General features: G+C 42.8%; 1 protein-coding gene across 1 annotated transcript in view; it reads left to right on the top strand.

Annotated features, from left to right (window-relative positions):
• Positions 1 to 23,615, top strand: part of csmd3b (CUB and Sushi multiple domains 3b) — a 425,045-nt gene that overhangs the window by 270,789 nt on the left and 130,641 nt on the right. The window contains 5 exon segments of the mRNA XM_090209281.1: positions 366 to 511; positions 10,110 to 10,190; positions 18,085 to 18,198; positions 18,580 to 18,768; positions 19,568 to 19,726. Of these exon segments, the coding sequence (XP_090065407.1) occupies positions 366 to 511; positions 10,110 to 10,190; positions 18,085 to 18,198; positions 18,580 to 18,768; positions 19,568 to 19,726 (689 nt within the window).

Below are 23,615 nucleotides of genomic sequence, written 5' to 3'. Positions count from 1 at the left end.
TCTTAATTGGGTAACTTGTTTGATATCTGGGGTACCTTTCTGCATTTTAAAACCCAGTCTCTGTAATGACACCTTATGCTTCTCCAAAAATAAAGTTTATAAAAGAGATGCTATAATCGTCTCTTTCTGGAAGGAATACTGTAGATCAGTGATTGGTTATGTATCAATTGGCTGCTCTCTACAATACATTGACGTGGGAAATGTTAATTAAAAATGACCGCAATAGATTTCCAATGGGCCTCTTTCAAAGATATGTCTGTATTGGTCAATGTCTTGTCTTCATTGTTTATTGACAATGTCCATCACCTGCCCATACGGAGGGATTTGTCATTGATCCTTGGTGTGTATGTTGTGTTTGTCTACAGGGATGGTCCAGACCAGAGCTCCCCCCAGATCGGTCAGTTCAGTGGGAACACAGCGCTGGAGTCGGTCTACAGCACCTCCAACCAGATCCTCATTAAGTTCCACAGCGACTTCAGCGGCAGCGGATTCTTCGTGCTCAGTTACCATGGTGACAACTACATCAGAGAGACAGGCAGGGACAGAGAAATATAAAAGATGGTTAGAGAGAGAAAGATGGAAAACAAATGTGATAAAGGAGGAGGAGAGAGAGGGAGAAAGAAAGAATGAGTGAGTGAGAGGTAGAGATAGTGAGTGAGAGGTAGAGATAGAGAGGTAGAGATAGTTAGTGAGATGTAGAGATAGTGAGTGAGAGGTAGAGATAGTGAGTGAGAGGTAGAGATAGTTAGTCATAGGTAGAGATAGTTAGTCAGAGGTAGAGATAGTGAGTGACATGTAGGGATAGTGATTGAGAGGTGGAGATAGAGAGGTAGAGATAGTGAGTGAGAGGTAGAGATTGTGAGTGAGAGGTAGAGATAGTGAGTGAGAGGTAGAGATAGTGAGTGAGAGTGAGAGGTAGAGAGTGAGAGGTAGAGAGTGAGAGGTAGAGAGTGAGAGGTAGAGAGTGACAGGCAGAGAGTGACAGGTAGAAAGTGACAGGTAGAGAGTGACAGGTAGAGAGAGTGAGAGATGTAGCGAGTGAGAGTTAGAGAGAGAGTTAGAGAGTGAGAGGTAGAGATAGAGATAATAAATGAGAGGTAAAGATAGTGAGTGAGAGGTAGAGATAGAGAGGAGAGAACAAAGCCAGAGGAAAAGGAAGAGATCAATGGTCTGACAGGCAGCGGAGTGAAGCTCCTAGGCCTTCTCCGACTCCTCCTACTCTTCCTCCTCCCTCTCCTCCGACCTTCCTCCTCCCTCTCCTACTACTCTTCCTCCTCCCTCTTCTCCTCCTCCTCATCTTCTTCCTCCTCTTCCTCCTCTTTCTCTTCCTCCCTTTCCTCCTCCACCTCATCTTCCTCTTCTTCCTCCTTTTTTTACCTCCTCTTCTTCCTCATCTTCCCTCTCTTCCTCCTCCCTCTCATCCTCCTACTCTTCTTCCCCTCCCGCTCCTCCTCTTCCTCCTCCTATTCCTCTTTCTCGTCCTCCTCTTTCTACTCCTACTCCCTCTCCTCCTCTTTCTCCCTCTACTCTTCCTCCTCCTCCTCCTCCTCTTCCCTCTTCCCCTCATGCACGCTGCCTGCCTAGGGCCTCTGACACACATGGCAGCTAGCATTCATTATTGCCTCAGCTCATTTTCATAGTCAATTTAATCTTGACTTATTGCGCTTCGATGCCTCTCTCCAATCTGACTGTCTTTGTATTGAATCAGAGAAGGGACATGGCTCTATACACCTGTGTCATATTGATTATTGGCTACAGGGTGCGCTCTGAGAAATGAGCACTTGCCCAAATATATTTTTTCTATACAAGACACATACAGCCTCTTCACACTGCTAATGACACACAAGGCTGCTCTTACACTGATTGTTGACATAGTGCTACTGGAAAAAAACAGATAAAGTATCTCAATAGCAAGGCCCATGTCATTCTGCTACAGCCAGCACTTATGATTTTACTACAAGTGCTTATTGATCCTGGCCTGTATCAAACGTCTCTCACGGTTAACCAGTCTGTCTCGATTGTGGCCGGTGGGGTGGCTTACGAGGTACTCCAATCACTTTACTGTAACAGTCTTAACTGCTAAACCGTCACTTTAGTTTCAGCTCCGCCCAAATGGATTATGGGTAAACTACAGGCATGGACTTTGATATAGTATGGATTGACAAGTCACATTCACGGTTTGTTGATTACAGTTATTAAAAGGTTTTTCATTTGTCTGTCAGATGTTCAAAAGGCACAGCTTAACTATTTGATCAATCATGTTATTATTATGAATAATCTGTACATCCATCCCTGCCGTCAAATAAGGAGAGCTGGTCTGAATGTTGAAGCTAGCAGCACCTACAGTGCCTTGCAAAAGTAGTCACCCCCCTTGGCATTTTTCCTATTTTGTTGCATTACAACCTCTAATTTAAATAGATTTTTATTTGGATTTCATATAATGGACATACACAAAATAGTCCAAATTGGTAAAGTGAAATGAAAAAAATAACTTGTTTCAAAAAATTATTACAAAAAATAAAAAACGGAAAAGTGGTCATTGCAAATGTTTTCACCCCTTTGCTATGAAGCCCCTCAATAAGATCTGGTGCACCCAATTACCTTCAGAAGTCACATAATTAGTTAAATCAAGTCCACCTGTGTGCAATCTAAGTGTCACATGATCTGTCACATGATCTCAGTAGATATACACCTGTTCTGAAAGGCCCCAGAGTCTGCAACGCCGCTAAGCAAGCGGCACCATGAAGACCAAGGAGCTCTCCAAACAGGTCAGGGGCAAAGTTTTGGAGAAGTACAGATCAGGGTTGGTTATAAAAATATATCAGAAACTGAACATCCCACAGAGCACCATTAAATCCATTATTGAAAAATGGAAAGAATATGGCACCACAACAAACCTGCCAAGAGAGGGCCGCCCACCAAAACTCATGGACCAGGCAAGGAGGGCATTAATCAGAGAGGCAACAAAGAGACCAAAGATAACTCTGAAGAAGCTGCAAAGCCCACAGTGGATATTGGAGTATCTGTCCATAGGACCACTTTAAGCCGTACACTCCATAGATCTGGGATTTACGGAAGAGTGGCCAGAAAAAAGCCATTCCTTAAAGAAAAAAATAAGCAAACCCGTTTGGTGTTCGCCAAAAGGCATGTGGGAGACTCCCCAAACATATGGAAGAAGGTAATCTGGTTAGAGACTAAAATTGAGCTTTTTGGCCATCAAGGAAAACGCTATGTCTGGCGCAATCCCAAAACCTGTCATCACCCCGAGAACACCATCCCATAATGCTGTTGGGATGTTTTTCATTGGCAGGGACTTGGAAACTGGTCAGAATTGAAGGAATGATGGATGGCGCTAAATATAGGAGAATTCTTGAGGGAAACCTGTTTTGTTCTTCAAGAGATTTGAGACTGGGACCGAGGTTCACCTACCAGCAGGACAATGATCCTAAGCATACTGCTAAAGCAACACTCGGGTGGTTTAAGGGGAAACAATTAAATGTCTTGGAATGGCCTAGTCAAAGCCAAGACTTCAATCCGATTGTGGATCTGTGGTATGACTTAAAGATTGCTGTACACCAGCGGAACCCATCCAACTTGAAGGAGCTGGAGCAGTTTTGCCTTGAAGAATGGGCAAAAATCCCAGTGGCTAGATGTGCCAAGCTTATAGAGACATACCCCAAGAGACTTGCAACTTTAATTGCTGAAAAAGGTGGCTCTACAAAGTATTGACTTTGGGGGGTGAATAGTAATGCACCCTCAAGTTTCTCATTTTTTTGTCTTATTTCTTGTTTGTTTCACCCCAAACAATATTTTGCATCTTCAAAGTGGTAGGCATGTTGTGTAAATAAAATGGTTACAAACACCCCCAAAAAATCTATTTTAATTCCAGTTTGTAAGGAAACAAAATGGGAAAAATGCCAAGGTAGGTGAATACTTTCGCAAGCCACTGTAGCTGCTTCTGCTTAGTGATATGAACGTACTAGACTAGAGATAATACACAGCAATGTTTCCCTATATTTTTCTTGGGTTTGGGAATTACTCTGGAATGAGTTTTGCTTCGATTCATTTGAAATGGGCCACCGAGTTAGAGCGACAACTTTATTTCCCCTTAGTGAACACTCTACTTTGAATTAGCCAGGATTTATACAACGCTTATTAAAGATATTAATTTAGTTTATTAGATTGTCTTCAACTGTCAAGTAATCAAATTATAGCCTGCAGCCGGTTTATTCACGCAGTTTGCTGTCCAGAATGACAAACAAAAAAAAGTGTTTTCATGTAGATCACATCACAGAGTGGCCGGGGGAAACTCAATCTATAGAATGTGGTTATCACTCCTCACATGCAACACGCAAAACTGTCACTTATTCCAATCTAGTTATGAAAGGATATAAGTTGATAAGTTACATAGTTATTCAGGACATTACGTAAGCATCATAATATTATAAATACAGTTTGTGGGCAGATCTGATGACTCAATTCCCAGAGCCCACCTGTTTTGACTGGTGGTTATCTTCATCGTTCACAGCACATCAACCGGTCAGTCGAGACGTACGTCCCACATGAAGGCAATACATAGAGGAAGCAAAGAAACATTTCCTCTTTTAACGTAGCTCTTTTGTTAATTAAAGCCTATCACGGAGTCTCTCATGGGGACACAGAAAGTCATTGACTCTGTTCATTGCTTTTGCTTCAATTGGCAATACACACACACAAACACAGACACTTATTCACCAAATTCAGTCACACACAGCCCTCCCCCCACCCCCCACCCCCTAAGGAGCCTCTAAGAGAATCTTATTAATCAGCTAGCACATTTAACAGAAGCCACATGCTAAGTGGTTCTCGCTACTTAATTTGTGTTATTGTAGCGTGGTTGTCTGGAGCCAAAGCCCCCACTTGTCTATTAGACAGCCTCCCTCCTCCTCTGTCTACTCTGTAAACTGGGGGTGTATTCATTAGTGCACACGGAAGCAAATTGTAGCAAAACGTTTTGCAAAGGAAAATATTTTGCTAAGAAAATGTGAGTTTCTTTTTGGACAAATAAAGGAAGGTGCCCCTCCCTGTTTGCTGAATAGTGAATAAACCCCTGTTCATGTGGAAGCAAAAGTAGATTTATCTATATAACTGACTGCTTTAGCGGGGTTGGCATTTCAGAGTCTTTTCTATTGGTTCCCGTTGCACCAGGCAAGCTCAGGCAAGCACATCTATTATATTGAATACTAGTAAATGAACCCAGGTCTGGAAGTTAGTTATCTGTCTATCGCTCAGGAGATATCTCCCTCCTGTTCTGTCTGTTCAGGCTGTTGAGACGTTTTTAGAACAAGTACACTCTGTTACCAATTAATTAATGATCAATGAATGTCATTGATTTTACCCCCTAGTTTGTGTTGGCATGACCCCGCCAGGTAGCTTGGTAGTGGGTGTAGTTTGGATCTGCAGTCCTGAAAGATGTTGGCTGTAAGATTCAATGGTGCAATATTTATCCTTGCCTAGTTCAAAGTGCTACCTTATTTAATCCTGTCATTAGCAGCAGCGAGCGAGTGTGTGTGTGTGTGTGTGTGTGTGTGTGTGTGTGTGTGTGTGTGTGTGTGTGTGTGTGTGTGTGTGTGTGTGTGTGTGTGTGTGTGTGTGTGTGTGTGTGTGTGTGTGTGTGTGTGTGTGTGTGTGTGTGTGTGTGTGTGTGTGTGCGCGCGCAGTGTAATATCTCTCCCTGGGCCCAGCTCCGACCGTTGTCACCTTATTTAATCCTGTCATTAGCGCAAGCTAGCAGCATTCGTTCCCTCATATCGTTAGCAGTGCCTCCGAGCCAGCTCAGCACAGCTTGGCCGCTCTGTTGAATCCCAGAAGGTATACCGGCTTATCTGATGCCCTTAAACACACCGCCGAGATCACATCGCTGCTGAATAAATTGGTATGCAGCCAGGTGCAGGTGGTGTGGAATCTGAATATTATGATTTTTTTCATTTCTGCCTAACCTTTCAAATGTCAGTAGTTTCTCCTCCTCCACAATTCTGATGCTCTTTTGTCCAAACATGGGAAATCAATGGTCTGTGGTAGGGTTGCACATTTTGGGGAATATTCAGAGGTGGAAACTTTCCATTGGGAATTAATGGGAATACATGGGAATGAATGGGAAATATATACAAATTAATATTAATACCATTTAAATGTAGATGTTTTTTTGCATTGGATATATTTACAATATCATATGGAGACAGACACATAAATATTTTACCTTTATTATAAGTATACATAATTGCAAATTATTAAATCATTCCAATAGAATAAGTCAATTAAAACCTTTAATTTACTAATGTAACTTTAATTAAATGAGTTGACTTCACATGGGATGATTTCACTGAACAACAAAAGAAAGTGAATATTGAATGATCCCCAATGATCCATCACATCTCCCAAAAAATGTTTTCAACATACATCTGTAAAATGAAACTAGAAACTAAAGCTTTGGTTGTCTTCCTCTCAGGCTTCCATGTCTTCTCCCTGGACTTCCTCAATGTCCACCTCTTGAACATCAGACTGAGGCCTCATATTCAGTCACTTTCCAACCTTGTTGAGGATGGCTCATTGTCAGGCTCAAAAAGCCTCAAATTTGCCCAGATGCCAAAATGTTTTCAACCCTTGTATTGATTGGTCAGCCTGTTGCGTGCTTTGGTGTGTGTGTTCCCAAACAAAGACCAGTTGCGCTCTGAGGCGGCTGATGTTGGTGGGATTTAGAGGATGATGGAGGCAACAGGGGAAAGAGATCCTCAGATCCACAAAGTCCCCTCCACCAGGTGGCTGATGAGATATGTTGGCACGACTGCCATATTGCATCTCCGTCCCAAAGCCCTTGCTTGGAAGTGTACTTCTCCGCACCAGACAGCAGAGTTGGAGTCCAAAATGTACACTGCAGCGTGTATGTCTTCAGGCAAAAGTCTTCAGGCTGTTTTATGTATTTCAGAACTGCAGTTTCCTCTGCTTGGAGAAACAGTGAAGTGGGCAGGGCAGTATGGATTTCTTGTCTTACATCTGCAAGCAGAGTCTGAACATCAGACAGGATGGCATTGTCTCCCTCAATCCGTGCAATGGCTACTGCTATAGGTTTCAGGAGTTTCAGGCTGCTTACCATTTGACACCCAAAATACATCATCCAGGAGGATCCTCTTGATGGGTCTGTCCATATCGGCAGACTGTGATATGGCCATTTCTTGGAGAGACTCCTTCCCCTCCAGGAGACTGTCAAACAAATGACCCCAACGTGTGTTGCTGGGCAGCTTCAATGTGGTGCTCTTATTCTTCTCACTTTGCTTGGTGAGGTAGATTGCTGCTATAACTTGATGACCCTTCACACACTTAACAATTTCCTTGGCTCTCTTGTGGAGTGTATCCATTGTTTTCAGTGTCATGATGTCCTTGAGGAGCAGATTCAATGCATGAGCAGCACAGCCAATGGGTGTGATGTGAGGGTAGGACTCCTCCACTTTAGACCAAGCAGCCTTCATGTTCGCAGCATTGTCTGTCACCAGTGCAAATACCTTCTGTGGTCCAAGGTCATTGATGTTTGCCTTCAGTTCATCTGCAATGTAGAGACCGGTTTGTCTGTTGTCCCTTGTCTCTGTGCTCTTGTAAAATACTGGTTGAGGGGTGGAGATGATGTAGATAATTATTCCTTGCCCACAAACATTCGACCACACTTCAGAGATGATTGCAATACAGTCTGCTTTCTCTATGATTTGCTTGACCTTCACTTCAACTCTGTTGAACTCTGTATCTAGCAAAGGAGTAGATAAAGCATGTCTGGTTGGAGGGGTGTATGCTCGGTGAAAAACATTCAGAAATCTCTTCCAATACACCTTGCCTTTTGAGCATCAGAGGTGAACCAGTTGCATACACAGCTCGAGCAAGACATTCATCAGCATTTCTCTGACTTCGTTCCTCCACTGGGTCCAAACAACTTCTGATTCCAGGAGGACCATGAGCTGTTGATATCGTTAAGGTGTCTGATTCATCATTTTCACCTCAAATAGAAGTAGAGGGACTTTTGTCAGAGGTTGCTTGTTGTGGGCGCTGATGGAACTTTATGCACTTGGCCAGATGATTCTGCATCTTTGTTGCATTCTTCACATATGATTTGGCACATAATTTTCAAATGTACACAGCTTTTCCTTCTACATTAGCTGCAGTGAAATGTCTCCACACATCAGAAAATACACGTGGAATTTTCCTGTAAAGATTAGAATAATCGGGCGGCGTTTGGCGGCCGACGTCACCGGTCTTCTAGCCATCGCCGATCCACCTTTCATTTCCCATTGGTTTTGTCTTGTTTTCCCGCACACCTGGTTTACATTCCATCATTACTTTATGTGCATATAACCCTCTGTTCCCCCCATGTCTGTGTGTGGAATTGTTTGTTGTAAAGTAAATGTGGTTTGCGACGGGTTATTTCAACCCGTATTTTGTTGTTTCTGGGTGCAGTTTGTTTTGCCACATTAAACTGCTCCGGGAGTTTCTGCATTTCTGCTCTCCTGCGCCTGACTTCCCTGCAGACAGTTACTCACCTCTTACACAAGCAAGCTAAACCCCACATGGTAGAGTAGCAAAAACTAACTAGCAGAAATTGTTAACATGTTAGAAATTATTTAAACACACTTTGCTGTAGGCTGCTATTTTACTAGTTAACAAAAAATGATGTATGCCATATAAAATATATTCACCCCACCCAGTATTGTAATTAAAACTTACCAGAAAGCATGTAGTCATTAGCTCAGACAGTGCAGTGGTGTGGGCTCAATAGCATCTCATTAGTGAAAGAGCTTGAGAATCAGCTGTACATGTGATGAAAGAATGCACTGTGCTTGCAGAGGATTGCAACTCCATTGAATTGGGGATAGTTTAACCAAAATATGCCACAAGACCTAGAATTGCCTTGTGTGTATCCAACAACAAAAAAAAAATCACTGTTATAAGCTAACTTTTTTGATGAATTTAAGCAAAATTTCCCAAATTCCAGGACTTAACTTCCCATGGAAAATTTCCGGAAAAATTCTGGAAAAAATTTGAATCCAGGCTGTATCACCAGCCGTGATTGGGAGTCCAATATGGCGGCACACAATTGGCTCAGCGTCATCCATTTTTGGCCGGGGAAGGGCATCATTGTAAATAAGATTTTTTTCTTAATTAACTGACTAGTCAAGTTAGAGAAATATAAAATAAATAATAAATGTATAAATGAAGGCCTGATTCACGCAGTCTCCTCTGAACAGTTGATGTTGATAGGTGTCTGTTACTTGATCTCTGTGAAGCATTTATTTGGGCTGCAATCTGAGGTGCAGTTAATTGCAGACTTCTGAGGCTGGTAACTGTAATGAACATATCCTCTGCAGCAGAGGTAACTCTGGGTCTTCCTTTATTGTGGCGGTCCTCATGAGAGGCAGTTTCATCATAGCGCTTGATGGTTTTTGCAACTGCAGTTGAAAAACTTTCAAAGTTCTTTACATTTTCCGGATTGGCTGACCTTCATGTCTTAAAGTAATGATGGACTGTCATTTCTCTTTGCTTATTTGGGCTGTTCTTGCCATAATATGGACTTGGTCTTTTACCAAATAGGGCTATCTGTATACCAACCATACCTTGTCACAACACTGATTGGCTCAAATGCATTAAGAAGGAAATAAATTCCGCAAATTAACTTTTAACAAGGCACACCTGTTAATTGAAATGCATTCCAGGTGACTACCTCATGAAGCTGGTTGAGAAAATGCCAAGAGTGTGCAAAGCTGTCAACAAGGCAAAGGGTGGCTTCTTTGAAGAATCTCAAATCTAAAATATATTTTGATTTGTTTAACACTTTTTTGGTTACTACATGATTCCATATGTGCTATTTCATAGCTCATCAAAATAAAGAAAAACCCTTGAATGAGTAGGTGTGTCCAAACTTTTGACTGGTACTGTTATATATATATACTTATTTTAATTCCATGTTCAAAAGAATACAGAAAGTCCCAATGCAATAAGTGATTAACCAAAAATAGGATTACTATTATGTTGAAATGTTCCTTACACCTTCTTCTTTTTCCTCCTCTTCCTCCTCCTTCATCCTCTTCTAGTATACCAGCTGAGGATCTGCCAAGCGCCCCCGGATGTGGCCAACGCTGATATCCTCATGGAGGACAGGGAGTTTGAAATAGGTAATGCCTCCACGTGTAGTTCAATCCAAATATTATACATTTTTCTAATTAATCATTTTGGGAGAGATAGGACCTCCTCACCACTCTGTATACTTACATATTGTAGGACTAGGAGTTTTCCTGTGCCCGTATTCATAAAGCGTCTCAGAGTGCTGATCGAGGATCAGTTATGCTTTTTAGCTCATGATGAATAAAGAGTATATAGACTGCGGTGGACCTGATCCTAGATCAGATCTCATAAGCTTTGTGAGTATAGGTCTTGGCCTTACTGATACTTCATCCACTGAGGTTGTGAAACTGAAACCCTCTCACCAGTTCCATGCCCTTGTATTTCACAACATCCTCCATGTACGTCTCTCCTCTGCTCAGGTAAATGTGCTGATACTTGTAGAATGTCCTCACTGATTATTGATCATGGCTTAGAGAGAGGACAAGTCCCCTCCTGTGTGTGTGTGTGTGTGTGTGTGTGTGTGTGTGTGTGTGTGTGTGTGTGTGTGTGTGTGTGTGTGTGTGTGTGTGTGTGTGTGTAAATCAAATCGAGTTACATTTGTCACATGCTGTGTAGACAACAGTGAAACAGTGAAATGTTTACTTGTGCATCCTTTTTAAGATGGTGCCAGAGAAGAAGGCAGATTGTGCATTTTCGTCCTTTATTTGCTTTGTTTGTAACTTATTTTTTTAACTTATTTTGTACATAATGTTGCCGCTACTGTCTCCTATGACGGAAAATAACTAATCGACATCAGGACTGTGATTACTCACCACGGACTAGCAGAATCCTTTTTTTTCCTTTCATGACTCTGACGAGCCCAACGTGAAGGATATACTGCTTCCTCGGGAACTGGCCCCGATCCCCGTGAACTGGCCCGATCCCCGTGATCTGCGTGAAGAGGAGGCGTAGAAAGAGGGGCCAAAGGGCGGGCTGCCTTCTGACAATTCGCAGGCGATTGAATTAACCCCCACTTCCCTCCATTCTGCTAGCCTCTCTGGGATAGGGACACGAATGTCCCACTTGGCCAATTGCCAGGGAAAATGCAGAGCGCCAGATTTAAATAAAATACTATAAAATTCAAACTTTCATTAAATCACACATGCAAGATAGCAAATTAAAGCTACACTCGTTGTGAATCCAGCCAACATGTCAGATTTCAAAAAGGCTTTTCGGCGAAAGCATAAGAAGCTATTATCTGATGATAGCACAGCAGTAAACAAAGAGAGAAATAACATTTCAACCCTACAGGCGCTACACAAAACGCAGAAAGAAAATATAAAACATGCCTTACCTTTGACGAGCTTCTTTTGTTGGCACTCCAATATGTCCCATAAACATCACAAATGGTCCTTTTGTTCGATTAATTCTGTACATATATATATACAAAATGTCAATTTATTAGGCGCGTTTGATCCAGAAAAAAACAGCTTCCAATTTGAGCAAAGTCACTACAAAATATCTCAAAAGTTACCTGTAAACTTTGCCAAAACATTTCAAAATACTTTTGTAATACAACTTTAGGTATTTTTAAACGTTAATAATCGATCAAATTGAAGACGGGTCTAGCTGTTTTCAATAGAGGACGAGAGGAAACTAACGCTACTTTTCAAGTCTTGGCCAACTCTCAATAGCGTTACCCTTTTCCAGGATGGCCGTACTTCTTCATTGCACAAAGGAATAACCTCAACCAAATTCCAAAGACTGGTGACATCCAGTGGAAGAGGTAGGAAACAAGTGCCTAAGAAATATTGTTTCCCCATGAGAACTCAATGAACAGACAGTGACCTCAAAAATAAATAATTCTGAATGGTTAGACCGCTGGGTTTTTCCTGCTACATAAGTTCTGTTATACTCACAGACATGATTCAAACAGTTTTAGAAACTTCAGAGTGTTTTCTATCCAAATCTACTAATAATATGCATATCTTATATTCTTGGCATGAGTAGCAGGAAGTTGAAATTGGGCACGCTATTTATCCAAAGTGAAAATGCTACCCCCTATCCCAAAGAGGCTAGCAAACGTGCAATCGTTGGAGAAGAAAATCGACAAGTTACGTGGAAGATTAACCTACCAACGGGACATTAAAAACTGTAAGCATTGCAAGGACTTCTACAGCATACTAACCTCAACATCAAAACTTTCATTCCAATTCACAATTCCATACTTAAAACATTGATTTTGGACCAAAAATATCTGAATTGACTATTACTACAATGGATTATCCTGATAAAAAATTCTAACAAGACAAAACCTGCAGAAGAAACACAGCAGAACCTGGAAATACCATCCATCACAAAATTGAGTGACTAATGTTCATTCTGAACCTACTTTCTGAAACCATAAAGTAAATGAAAATAATCTCTAGGTAATTGTGTTATATAAAGTGCAGTAAATAAGGCTACTAAGCTACCAAGCTGCTAGTAAAGAATCTGACTGAAATTAGCACTGAAGTGTGAGGTGTGAAAACTCTTGAATATAACAATGGCAGGGGAGTTTCATAGCGTAATCTAAACTAGAACATGCTTAAACCACCTGACCAAGTCCTAAAGCAATGGGACTACCTAAATCTTTCTCAGATTATTACCAATCCCACAAGGTATGACTCCAAACACCCAGAAAAGGCTACTCTCCTCGATGTTATCCTCACAAATAATCCTGATAGGTATCAGTCTGGTGTTTTCTCTAATGACCTTAGTGATCACTGTTTTACAGCCTGTGTTCGTAATGGCTGCTCAGTGAAACGACCTGTCCTGACTTGTCATAGATTCGTGCTAAACAACTTTAATGAGCAAGCCTTCCTTCATGACCTCTGTAAATTGGTATAGAATCAGATTGACCTATACCTATACCTCTGTCGAAGACGCTTGGGCCTTCTTTTTTGATATTTTCATATTTCGATATTTTTGATATCGTTAACAAATACGCACCGATAAAGAAAATTAGAATTCAAAACAGGTTCAGCCCCTGGTTCGACCGTGATCTGGCAGAGTTACTCCACCTTAAAAAACACCTTAATCAATTTGGCAAATCGCTCGGCACGCGCCTACTCAGGCTAACTGGCTCTCATTCAGGCAAATTAGAAATAATTGAACTCAGGCTTTCCGGAAGGCCAAAGTTAGTTACTTTAAGGAGCAGTTCTCTCTGTGTGAGTCTAACCCCAATAATTTCTGGAAAACAGTTAAAGACCTGGAGAATAAACCCTCCTCCTCACAGCTGCCCATGTCCATTAATGTTGATGATGTGGTTGTTACTGACAAGGAGCACATGGCTGAGCTCTTTAATCACCACTTCATTCAGTCAGAATTCCTATTTGACTCTGTCATGCCTCCTTGCCCGTCCAACATTTGCTCATCTCCCACCCCTTCTAATGTGACTATCCCCGATGCTCCTCCCTCTTTTTTCCCTGCCCTGCTGCAAAGTTTCTCGCTGCAGGCGGTCACTGAGTCTGAGGTGCTAAAGGAGCTCCTTAAACTTGACCCCCCAAAAAAACATCTCATTTAGATGGTTTAGAACCTTTCTTTTTTTAAGGTTGCTGCTCCTATCATCGCCAAGTCCATCTCTGACCTTTTTAACCTGTCTCTCCTCTCTGGGGAGGTTCCCATTGCTTGGAAGGCAGCCACGGTGCGTCCTTCATTTAAAGGGGCAGATCAAGGTGATCCTAACTGTTATAGGCCAATTTCTATTTTGCCCTGTTTAACAAAAGTCTCTCAGAGTGCAGTGTATAAAGTTCTGAACACCTCCAAAACAAAGGTCATGTGGTTTGGTAAGAATAATTCCCCCGTCTCCCCACCGGTGTGATTACTACTGAGGTAGTACTTCTGAGAATTGCTAGACGGTACACTGTCCTTCTCTCAGCACATATCAAAGCTGCAGGCTTAGGTTAAATCTAGACTTGGTTCCCTCTATCGTAATCGCTCCTCTTTCACCACAGCTGACAAACTAACCCTGATTCAGATGACCATCCTACTCAGGCTAGATTACAGAGATGTAATTTATAGATCGGCAGTTAAGGGTGGTTTGAAGCGGCTAGATGTTCTTTACCCTTCGGCCATCAGATTTGCCACCAATGCTCCTTATAGGACACATCACTGCACTCTATACTCCTCTGTAAACTGGTCATCAGTTTTTTTTATAAAACCCTCTTAGGCCTTGCCTATCTGAGATACCTACTGCTGCCCTCATCCTCCACATACAACACCATTCTGCCTGTCACGTTCTGTTAAAGGTCCCCAAAGCACACACATCCCTGGGTCGCTCCTCTTTTCAGTTCGCTGCAGCTAGCGACTGGAACAGGCTGCAAAAACGACTCAAACTGAACCGTTTTATCTCCATCTCCTCATTCACATGCTGTGTTTTCATGTGTTGCTGCCACACTATGTTGTTGTCTTATGTCTCTCTTTATGTAGTGTTTTGTGTCTCTCTTGTCGTTATGTGTGTTTTGTCCGATGTTACATTTTTAATATTTAATCCCTGCCCCCGAACCCCACAGGAGGCCTTTTGCCTTCTGGTAGGCCGTCATTGTAAATAAGAATTTGTTCTTAACTGACTTGCCGAGTTAAATAAAAGTAAAATAAAATAAAACATAAAGATACATTTGAGGTTATGTACTGTACTGTACATACTGTACATACCCACCGCCTCGACTCAGTCGTATGTAGCAACATTTGAAATTGAATTTTTCATACATTGGATAAAAGTGAAGACTCAGAGCTACAAAATGGTATATCACACACTGCAGTTGAGGAACAATGGGAAAGTAATTCTGCTTTGAAAGTTGATAAACTTGTAGCCCCACTTTTGAGAAAATGGACCTTGAATGTTTTGGTACAACTACTGGAGATGTTTTCCTTGTCTACCCCTATTCAGCATCGTTCACATCCTCTTGAGCCTTAGCTCCACTCATCACTTTAGGATTCACATGTGAGGCCATGTGCTAAACACAGTAAGTAAGGTAGTGTAGTAAACAATCAAAGATTTCAAGACTAAAACTGGTGAAAGTGGTAGCTTACAATATGGAAAAACTCCAGGTAAAAATACACTTAATCCAGTCTTTGGTCTATATCCTAATCTGACTTTGAAAGTGTCCAGATAAAAAATATTAAGTAAATATTTCATAATTATTAGATGATGCTTACCCAGACACTTGTCTACATTGATGGGTCATGTGAAAGAAATGCTATAGCCACCCCCCAGCCACATCTAGCTAGGTGGATGAGTCACTATTGTCTAGACATGTACGCAGGTTCATGAAATACAATAGATGGCCGTGATCACCCCCCAGACACAACTTGATTGTCATATAATCATTCTCTTGCAGGGTGGAGTCTTTTGTTTAGACATCTAGCTAGCTTACAAGCTAAACAATGAACCATAATCTCAACCAACAGCTACAGTACAAACGGATTGTCATAGCAAACCACTATCCAAGAAATGCTGGAGTATGAATCTGCAGGTAGCTAAAACTAAGCAACTAGGTAACATTTTTGATAGCTATAACTAGCAATGCAAATGGCTTTCTGAGATACGAATAATATTACTACATAGATCATACACGCAACCTTAGCTAGCGAGCCAGCAAATGAACTTTCGCTAACTAGCAAGCAATACAGTTTGAAAACAAACAACTTGCAATGAAAAAATGTTCTGTCAAAATTAGACACGTGTAATATCTGAAAATGTAGCTAGCCTCTTATCAGTAAACATGGATGAACGCTTCACGGGAGTGTGTCTTTACCATTTGGTTTGCAGCTAGCTAAAGCTTGCTTGGCCGGTTGTTGTGTTAAGTCACTGACCTTGTACAGAATGTAGTCCATCACTTCTTCCCACTGATCTTTGTCCATAGTGCCTGCTAAATTCTGGGCAGCAATGTTGTTGAGAGCAGTAGCAGATCTTCGCGGTTAACGTTACAGTATCTTTAAAAAAAACTGTGGTAGCAAGGATTATCTACACATACTGAGCAGCTCATGTTATAGACAAACGTGTTTCATGTCAGACCAACCCGAACTCATCTCTCGGCATGTCCAGCCCGTCCATTATCTCAGCCAATCATGGCTAGCTGTAAAGTTCCTATCTTTTTCCATGGCTTAACCAACTATGCTCGTTATTTAATTCATGTTTACAGATGGCATACAAGTTTGTTATTAAGGCACATTAAAATTCACATGTTCTAGAGGGCATTTTGATCAAATAATATATATATTTTTTCTAAATGAAATGCTTCTCCTGTGAAATAGTGACATGCGGCATACGCCTAGCTTCCTGAAATTAGTCACATATAGGTAAAGCAACAGCGCATGTGGTGTGTGTGTGTGTGTGTGTGTGTGTGTGTGTGTGTGTGTGTGTGTGTGTGTGTGTGTGTGTGTGTGTGTGTGTGTGTGTGTGTGTGTGTTGGGGTGTCAGTGTAAGTACGTGTGAGTGTGTGGGTAGAGCCCAGTGTATGCATAGAATCGGTGCTATTTAATGGTCTTGTTTAGAAGTCTGATGGCTTGGGGGTAGAAGCTGTTCAGGGTCCTGTTGGTTCCAGACTTGGTGCATTGGTACCGCTTGCCGCGCGGTAGCAGAGAGAACAGTCTTTGACTTGGGTGGCTGGAATCTTTGAAAATCTTTATAGCCCTCCTCTGACCCCACCTGGTATAGAGGTTCTGGATGGCAGGGAGTTCGGCCCCAGTGATGTCCTGGGCCGTATGCATTACCCTCTGTGTTTGGTTAAGATTAAGTTTATGCGTTAACTCCGAATGGTTAAGGTAAGGCTTAAAGTTTGGCATAGGCTTAAAACAAAAATATAAAAAACAACTTTCTATCACTGGATTCGAACATGCAACCATCCACCATCCAAACCAAAGTCTACTTGAAGGTAACAGAAGGTAACAGTTCACTGTTGCCCCTAGTGGCCAGGTTCCACATCATCTCCAGACGTACTCAGACATGGATGGACGTTGAATACTGACTTGTATCACGTGTGACCTGCCTGATTAATGGTGAGTTAGCCACTAACTCTGTGACTGGTGTGTATCAATGACTGAGTTAGCAACTAGATCTGTGATTGTTGGGTGTGAAAGTGGGCCATTAAAGACAGTGGCTGAGATGGATTCAGCTTGCCCGGTAACAACGCTCAAAGGTTCTGCTGTGTCTATAGCAGCCCTGTATAGATTTATTGGACCACGATCATCCACCCATCACCTGTAACATGGCCCATTGCTGCTGGTTGAAGACATCACCTGTAGCTTTGCCTATTGCTGCTGGTTGAAGACATCACCTGTAACATGGCCCATTGCTGCTGGTTGAAGACATCACCTGTAACATGGCCCATTGCTGCTGGTTGAAGACATCACCTGTAACATGGCCCATTTCTGCTGGTTGAAGACATCAGATGGCTTCTAAAAAGACCAAAAGGTTACAGTAGATGATGATGATGATGATGGTGATGTTGATTATGGTGATGATGGCAATGACAAAGAGCATACTTAAAATACAAAAAATCTAAAACACCGTTATTCTTGGTTGTCTGTGTTATATTGCACTAGTACTACTGCAATACTCAAACTTCAGGGACCATGGATTGTTTTGCCCAGTAACTGTTATGAAAGTCTCAAAGTTTCCTACCCAGGCTAGAACTCACTCATTAACAGTGTTCAACCTTGGATGTCAAAGAATGTCACCCCATCCGTCTCAGGCATCTGTCTCTATTACTGCAGCACAGGTTTGCTGTCCTTCTTAATTAGACAACAGCTTCATCAAAGTCTGTCTGTCTCTCTCTCTCTGTCTCTCTCTGTCTCTCTGTTTTTCTGTCTCTCTTTCTGTCTTGCTACCATGACTCCCTCTCTTTCTCTCTTACACTCTATTCCTCTCCCTCCCTCCCTCCCTCCCTTCCTCCTCTTCCTCTATACCTTCTCTCCTGACAGGGGACATCATCTGGTACCGCTGTCATCCTGGCTTCACCCTGGTGGGGAATGAGATCCTGACATGCAGACTGGGGGAGAGACTTCAGATGGATGGGCCTCCTCCCACATGTCAAGGTGTGCGTGTGTGTATGCGTGCGTGCTTGCGTTCATTCGTTTTGCGTATGTGTGCGCAAGTGCGTGCCTGCATGCTTGCGCGTGTGTGTGTTTTGTTTGTGGCAGCTGTAATTAAAACGGTTTAGTCATTAGGTGTGCTGTTGTGATGCGTTCCGCCCACCTCTGTCACAGCCCCTTGTGATTCCAGTTTTCTACTCCAGTTCTGTTTCTGTGTCGTCCCTTTCACTGTGTTTAGTGGACTAAACAGCTGTTGTCATTTATATATTATGGTGTCATATTTCTCTCCGCCATCCCATGTGTCATCTGGGGGTCTGGGGGACCACAGAATAAATTACGGGTACCCCTAGCATCCATTTGGTCTCCTGTTATGTGCCCATCCAGTGCAATGCCCGGCCCACGATGTGAGGTTTGACTCTACTGGGGTAATCCTGAGTCCAGGCTACCCTGACAGCTATCCCAACCTTCAGATGTGTATCTGGACCATCAATGTAGAGAAGGGCTACAACATCACCCTGTACTTCGAGTCCTTCCAGACCGAGAGGGAGTTCGACATCCTAGAAGTCTTTGATGGTAGCTATAGTAGCGTTATGCTAGCCTGGTGCCACAACTGTTTGTGCTATCTTGCCAACTCATGACAGTGGAAACATATATGGGACCAGGCTAGCATCACAAACTGTCATGTTTTTAAAACACGTCTGCTTTTGGCTCAGATTTGTATTGTTTTGAAACTGTCTTCTTGTGCTGCAGTGGCATTGTAAAAGTAATATTCAGAAATTGGGCATTAAAAGGCTGGATGTTTTTGGTATTGAATGCAAGGCCTACAAAACTTTATATGACCACACTTTTGATGAATGCAACATCACTACAATGTGAAGAAACCACAATACCACTGAACAGATTTAGATTATTGCTGAAATGTCTAAAACACCTTTGTGACAAACAGTGGTCAGCAGCCCCTCTTCGTTCTGGGTCATTGCTGTAGCTGTTAGTCCTGTAGTTGGGTGATTTACTCCACAAATACATTCTTCCACAATCGGACTTATTGTTGGCTTCCTTCCTTCCTTCCTTCCTTCCTTCCTTCCTTCCTTCCTTCCTTCCTTCCTTCCTTCCTTCCTTCCTTCCTTCCTTCCTTCCTTCCTTCCTTCCTTCCTTCCTTGCCTTGCCTTGCCTTGCCCCCTCCCCTCCCCTCCCCTCCCCTCCCCTTCCCTTCCCTTCCCTTCCCTTCCCTTCCCTTCCCTTCCCTTCCCTTCCCTTCCTCTCCCATCCCTTCCCTTCCCTTCCCTTCCTCTCCCATCCCTTCCCTTCCTTCCTCTCTTTCTCTCTTCCCCCTCCATACCTCTCTCACCCCCCCCCCCCTCTCTCTCTACAGGCCCCAGTACTAACAGCCAGACTCTGGCCACCTTCAGCGGTGATGTCACCGCGCCCTTCAACATCACTACGACCGGCCACCAGCTCACACTGCGCTGGTCTTCTGACCACGGAACTAACAAGAAGGGCTTCCGTATCCGCTATGTTGGTGAGTATCAAAGTATGTATCCATTTAAATCACTCCTTTTCACTTGCACGTTTACGTCTTTTGAGAGTGAGAAATCCAGAGGGTGTGCGTGTGCGTGTGCGTGTGCGAGAGAGTGGAAGAATAACAACAAAGTGGCTACAGCATGTTTTGTAGCTACTCTAAAAACTTGCATGTGGAATATTGTGATTGTACTCAATATTAGTTAAGTGGTAATGCTAAGTGATTATGCCAATATATCCTTCAAACACCAGCTTCGAGGGCATTATCATTTTTATACAGTCGGTTGCCAACATATACAAATAATGGTTGACATGTTATTTTGATAAATTTTTTCATACTATTTCATCCTTCCACGAGATAAGTCCCGGTGGTTCGTTCTATTAGTTCAGCGACCCAGTCGTTAAGTGTATTTGTAAATGAAATAAACTGTGTGTCGTAAACAAATACACTAACATGTATTTGCAAAACAAGTATTTGTTTGTTCTGTTGTCATGATGGCTGGCAACATTCTTATCTCTTGCTTGCTAGCTAGCCAACTTCAGCTAACACAGTCACGTCAAACTGTGCAGCCAGAATAACAGCAAAATAGGTCCATTTGCGGTTAAGCTGTTTTCTAGTGATTTTGGGGAGGGATACATCTATAACAATGAGCTGATGATGTGCAATATCTTCTGGCATAGAACATTTACTCCCTCGCCAGGACACTGTTCAGAGGAGCTAGCCAACTACACAGCTAATACAATCACTTCAAACTGAAGCTGGAATGACAGAAAACTGCATTTATATTTTTCTATTGACATTTCTTTGTATATAGATAGGGTGCATTCGGGAAAATATTCAGACCACTTGACTTTTTCCACATTTTGTTAAGTTACAGCCTTTTACTAAACTGGATAAAATACATGTGTGTTCCTCATCAATCTACACACACTACCCCATAATGACAAAATAAAAAACCTTATTAACATAAATATTCAGACCCATTGCTATAAGCCTCAAACTTGATCTCAGGTGCATCTTGTTTCCATTGATCATCCTTGATGTTTCTACGACTTGATTGGAGTCCACCTGTGGTAAATTCAAATCATTAAACATGATTTGGAAAGGCACACACTTGTCTATATAAGGTCCGAAGGACCTATATGAGGGCGAAGGAATTGTCCGTAGAGTTCTGGGACAGGATTGTATCGAGGCACAGATCTGGGGAAGGGTACCAACACATTTCTGCAACATTGAAGGTCCCCAGGAACACAGTGGCCTCTTAAATGGAAGAAGTTTGGAACCACCAAGACTCTTCCTATAGCTGGCCGCTCAGCCAAACTGAGCAAGCGGGGGAGAAGGACCTTGGTCAGGGAGATGACCAAGAACTCGATGGCACTCTGACAGAGCTCCAGTTCTTCTTTGGAGATGGGAGAACCTTCCAGAAGGACAACTCTGCAGCGCTACACCAATCAGGCCTTTATGGTAGAGTGGCCAGACAGAAGCCAGGCGGAAGCCACTCCGCCAAAACGCAGCTAAAGGACTCTAACCATGAGAAACAAGATTCTCTTGTCTGATGAAACCAAGATGGAACTCTTTGGCCTGAATGCCAAGCGTCACGTTTGGAGAAAACCTGGCACCATCCCTACAGTGAAGCAAGGTGGTGGCAGAATCATGCCGTGGGGATGTTTTTCAGCGGCTGGGACTGGGAGACTACTCAGGATCAAGTGAAAGATGAACGGAGCAAAGTACAGAGAGATCATTGATGAAAACCTGCTGTAGAGCGCTCAAGACCTCAGACTGGGGCGAAGGTTCACCTTCCAACAGGACAACGACCCTAAGCACACAGCCAAGACAATGCAGGAGTGGCTTTGGGACAAGTCTCTGAATGTCCTTGAGTGGCACAGACAGAGCCCAGACTTGAACCCGATTGAACATCTCTGGAGAGACCTGAAAATAGCTATGCAGTGATGCTCCCCATCCAACCTGACAGAGCTTGAGAGGATCTGCAGAGAAGAATGGGAGAAACTTCCCGAATACAGGTGTGCCAAGCTTGTAGCATCATACCCACAAAGACTCGAGGCTGTAATCGCTGCCAAAGGTGCTTCAACAAAGTACTGAGTAAAGGGTCTGAATACTTAAGTACATTTTTATTTTTTTTATTTTATAAATTTGCTAACATTTCTAAAAACCTGTTTTTTGCTTTTTCATTATGGGATATTGTGTGTAGGTTCATGAGGGAAAAACTCCACTTAATCAATTTTAGAATAAGGCTGTAACATAGCAAAATGTGGAAAAAATCAAGGGGTCTAAATACTTTCCGAACGCACCGTATCTATTACATTTGAGTCATTTATCATCCATTTATCATCCATTTTAGTCATCCATACAAATTATGCGGATTCGTGATTTCGACTGGCTGAGTAAAGCTGCCAGCCTGTCTGTCTCGTCCCGAATCCCGACGCGTTCATTACTATGGGACAGCTAGAGATCAATACGATATTGAAACAATGTTGCAAATGTCGGAGAGATCGACAGCAAGGTTTATACAAATCTGCGCTGTTGAAAATCATATGTTAGTCTAAAAGAAATGGGAGATAATGTCTAGATGCTTTTTCTAGTGGAGATCAAGTTTATAAATTGCCTGGCTGGGCTGATGAGACAGTGGATAGGGCAGTCAGATGGAATTGTGAGTAGGCATTTCAACGTCATAGCCTTAGCCGATGGTAACTTGTGAAACAGATACCGGCTGGAACGCAGTTTTAACCAATCAGCATCCAAGATTAGACCCCACCCGTTGTATAATTAAGCAATAATGTCTGAGAACCCAGGAATTATCGTGTGACAACAAGTCCGATGCTGGTTGGTGACAGCCAGTGACAGCCTCTTTTTTTGGCAGAGAATGTGACGTCCCCTCACGTCATTGCCAGCTCAAATGGCACTCCACCCCTTTCTGTTCTCCATGTTAGGGGCTGCCAATACCTCTTGAGTGATCTCTCACACCGATGGTCTCTCACACCGATGGTCTCTCACACCGATGATCTCTCACACCGATGGTCTCTCACACCGATGATCTCTCACACCGATGGTCTCTCACACCGATGATCTCTCACACCGATGGTCTCTCACACCGATGATCTCTCACACCGATGGTCTCTCACACCGATGGTCTCTCACACCGATGGTCTCTCACACCGATGGTCTCTCACACCGATGATCTCTCACACCGATGGCCACTCACAGCCATTATTTCCCTTGCCTCCAGGCCCCCTAACTGTTGCAAACCAAATAATAGCATGGAAAACTAATGTGTGGATGCTTTTTTCCAGACGGAGATGAGGTTTATGAATTTCCTGGCTGGGCTGCGAGACAGTGGAATTATGAGATTAATACGTTAATGGTAATTTGCGGCAGTTGTTGTCCCACATATCAATTAATCAGCCTCCAGGATCCAAACAACCCGTTTTTTAATAATCAATCTGTGTCTGTCTTACCAAGGGGTATTGAAATATGTATAATATGCAGAATATTGATGCATGTGAATACACTGTCAGTGAGGTCAGCCCACATGTTCAGCACAACCGTTGAGGTACAGAGACCAGCACAGTAAATAGATTGTGCTCTAAGCTATGCGTTTGTTCTCCGACTGGTTAAAACCGTGGGCCTAGTGCCACTACAGATGTCAGTGGAGATGACAGTCAGGGCCTGGGGACCCTAACCAACCACAGAGATGGGTCTCCCCCACACTACACACTTTGCTGACTGGCCAGAGCAGAGCATGCAGGCAGGCCAGGGACAGACGGGGTCAAGTGTTGGTCAGAGCAGTTGGTCAGAGCTGTGACAGCCAGCCTGTCTCTAATGGCCCAATGTGTAAGCTGTGACAGCCAGCCTGTCCCTAATGGACCAATGTGTGACACAGTGT

The sequence above is a fragment of the Oncorhynchus mykiss genome, chromosome 18 (assembly GCF_057628025.1).
Source record: "Oncorhynchus mykiss isolate SJ-2025 chromosome 18, ASM5762802v1, whole genome shotgun sequence".
NCBI classification, from domain to species: Eukaryota; Metazoa; Chordata; class Actinopteri; order Salmoniformes; family Salmonidae; genus Oncorhynchus; species Oncorhynchus mykiss.
This window is presented reverse-complemented; position numbering and strand designations above follow the sequence as displayed.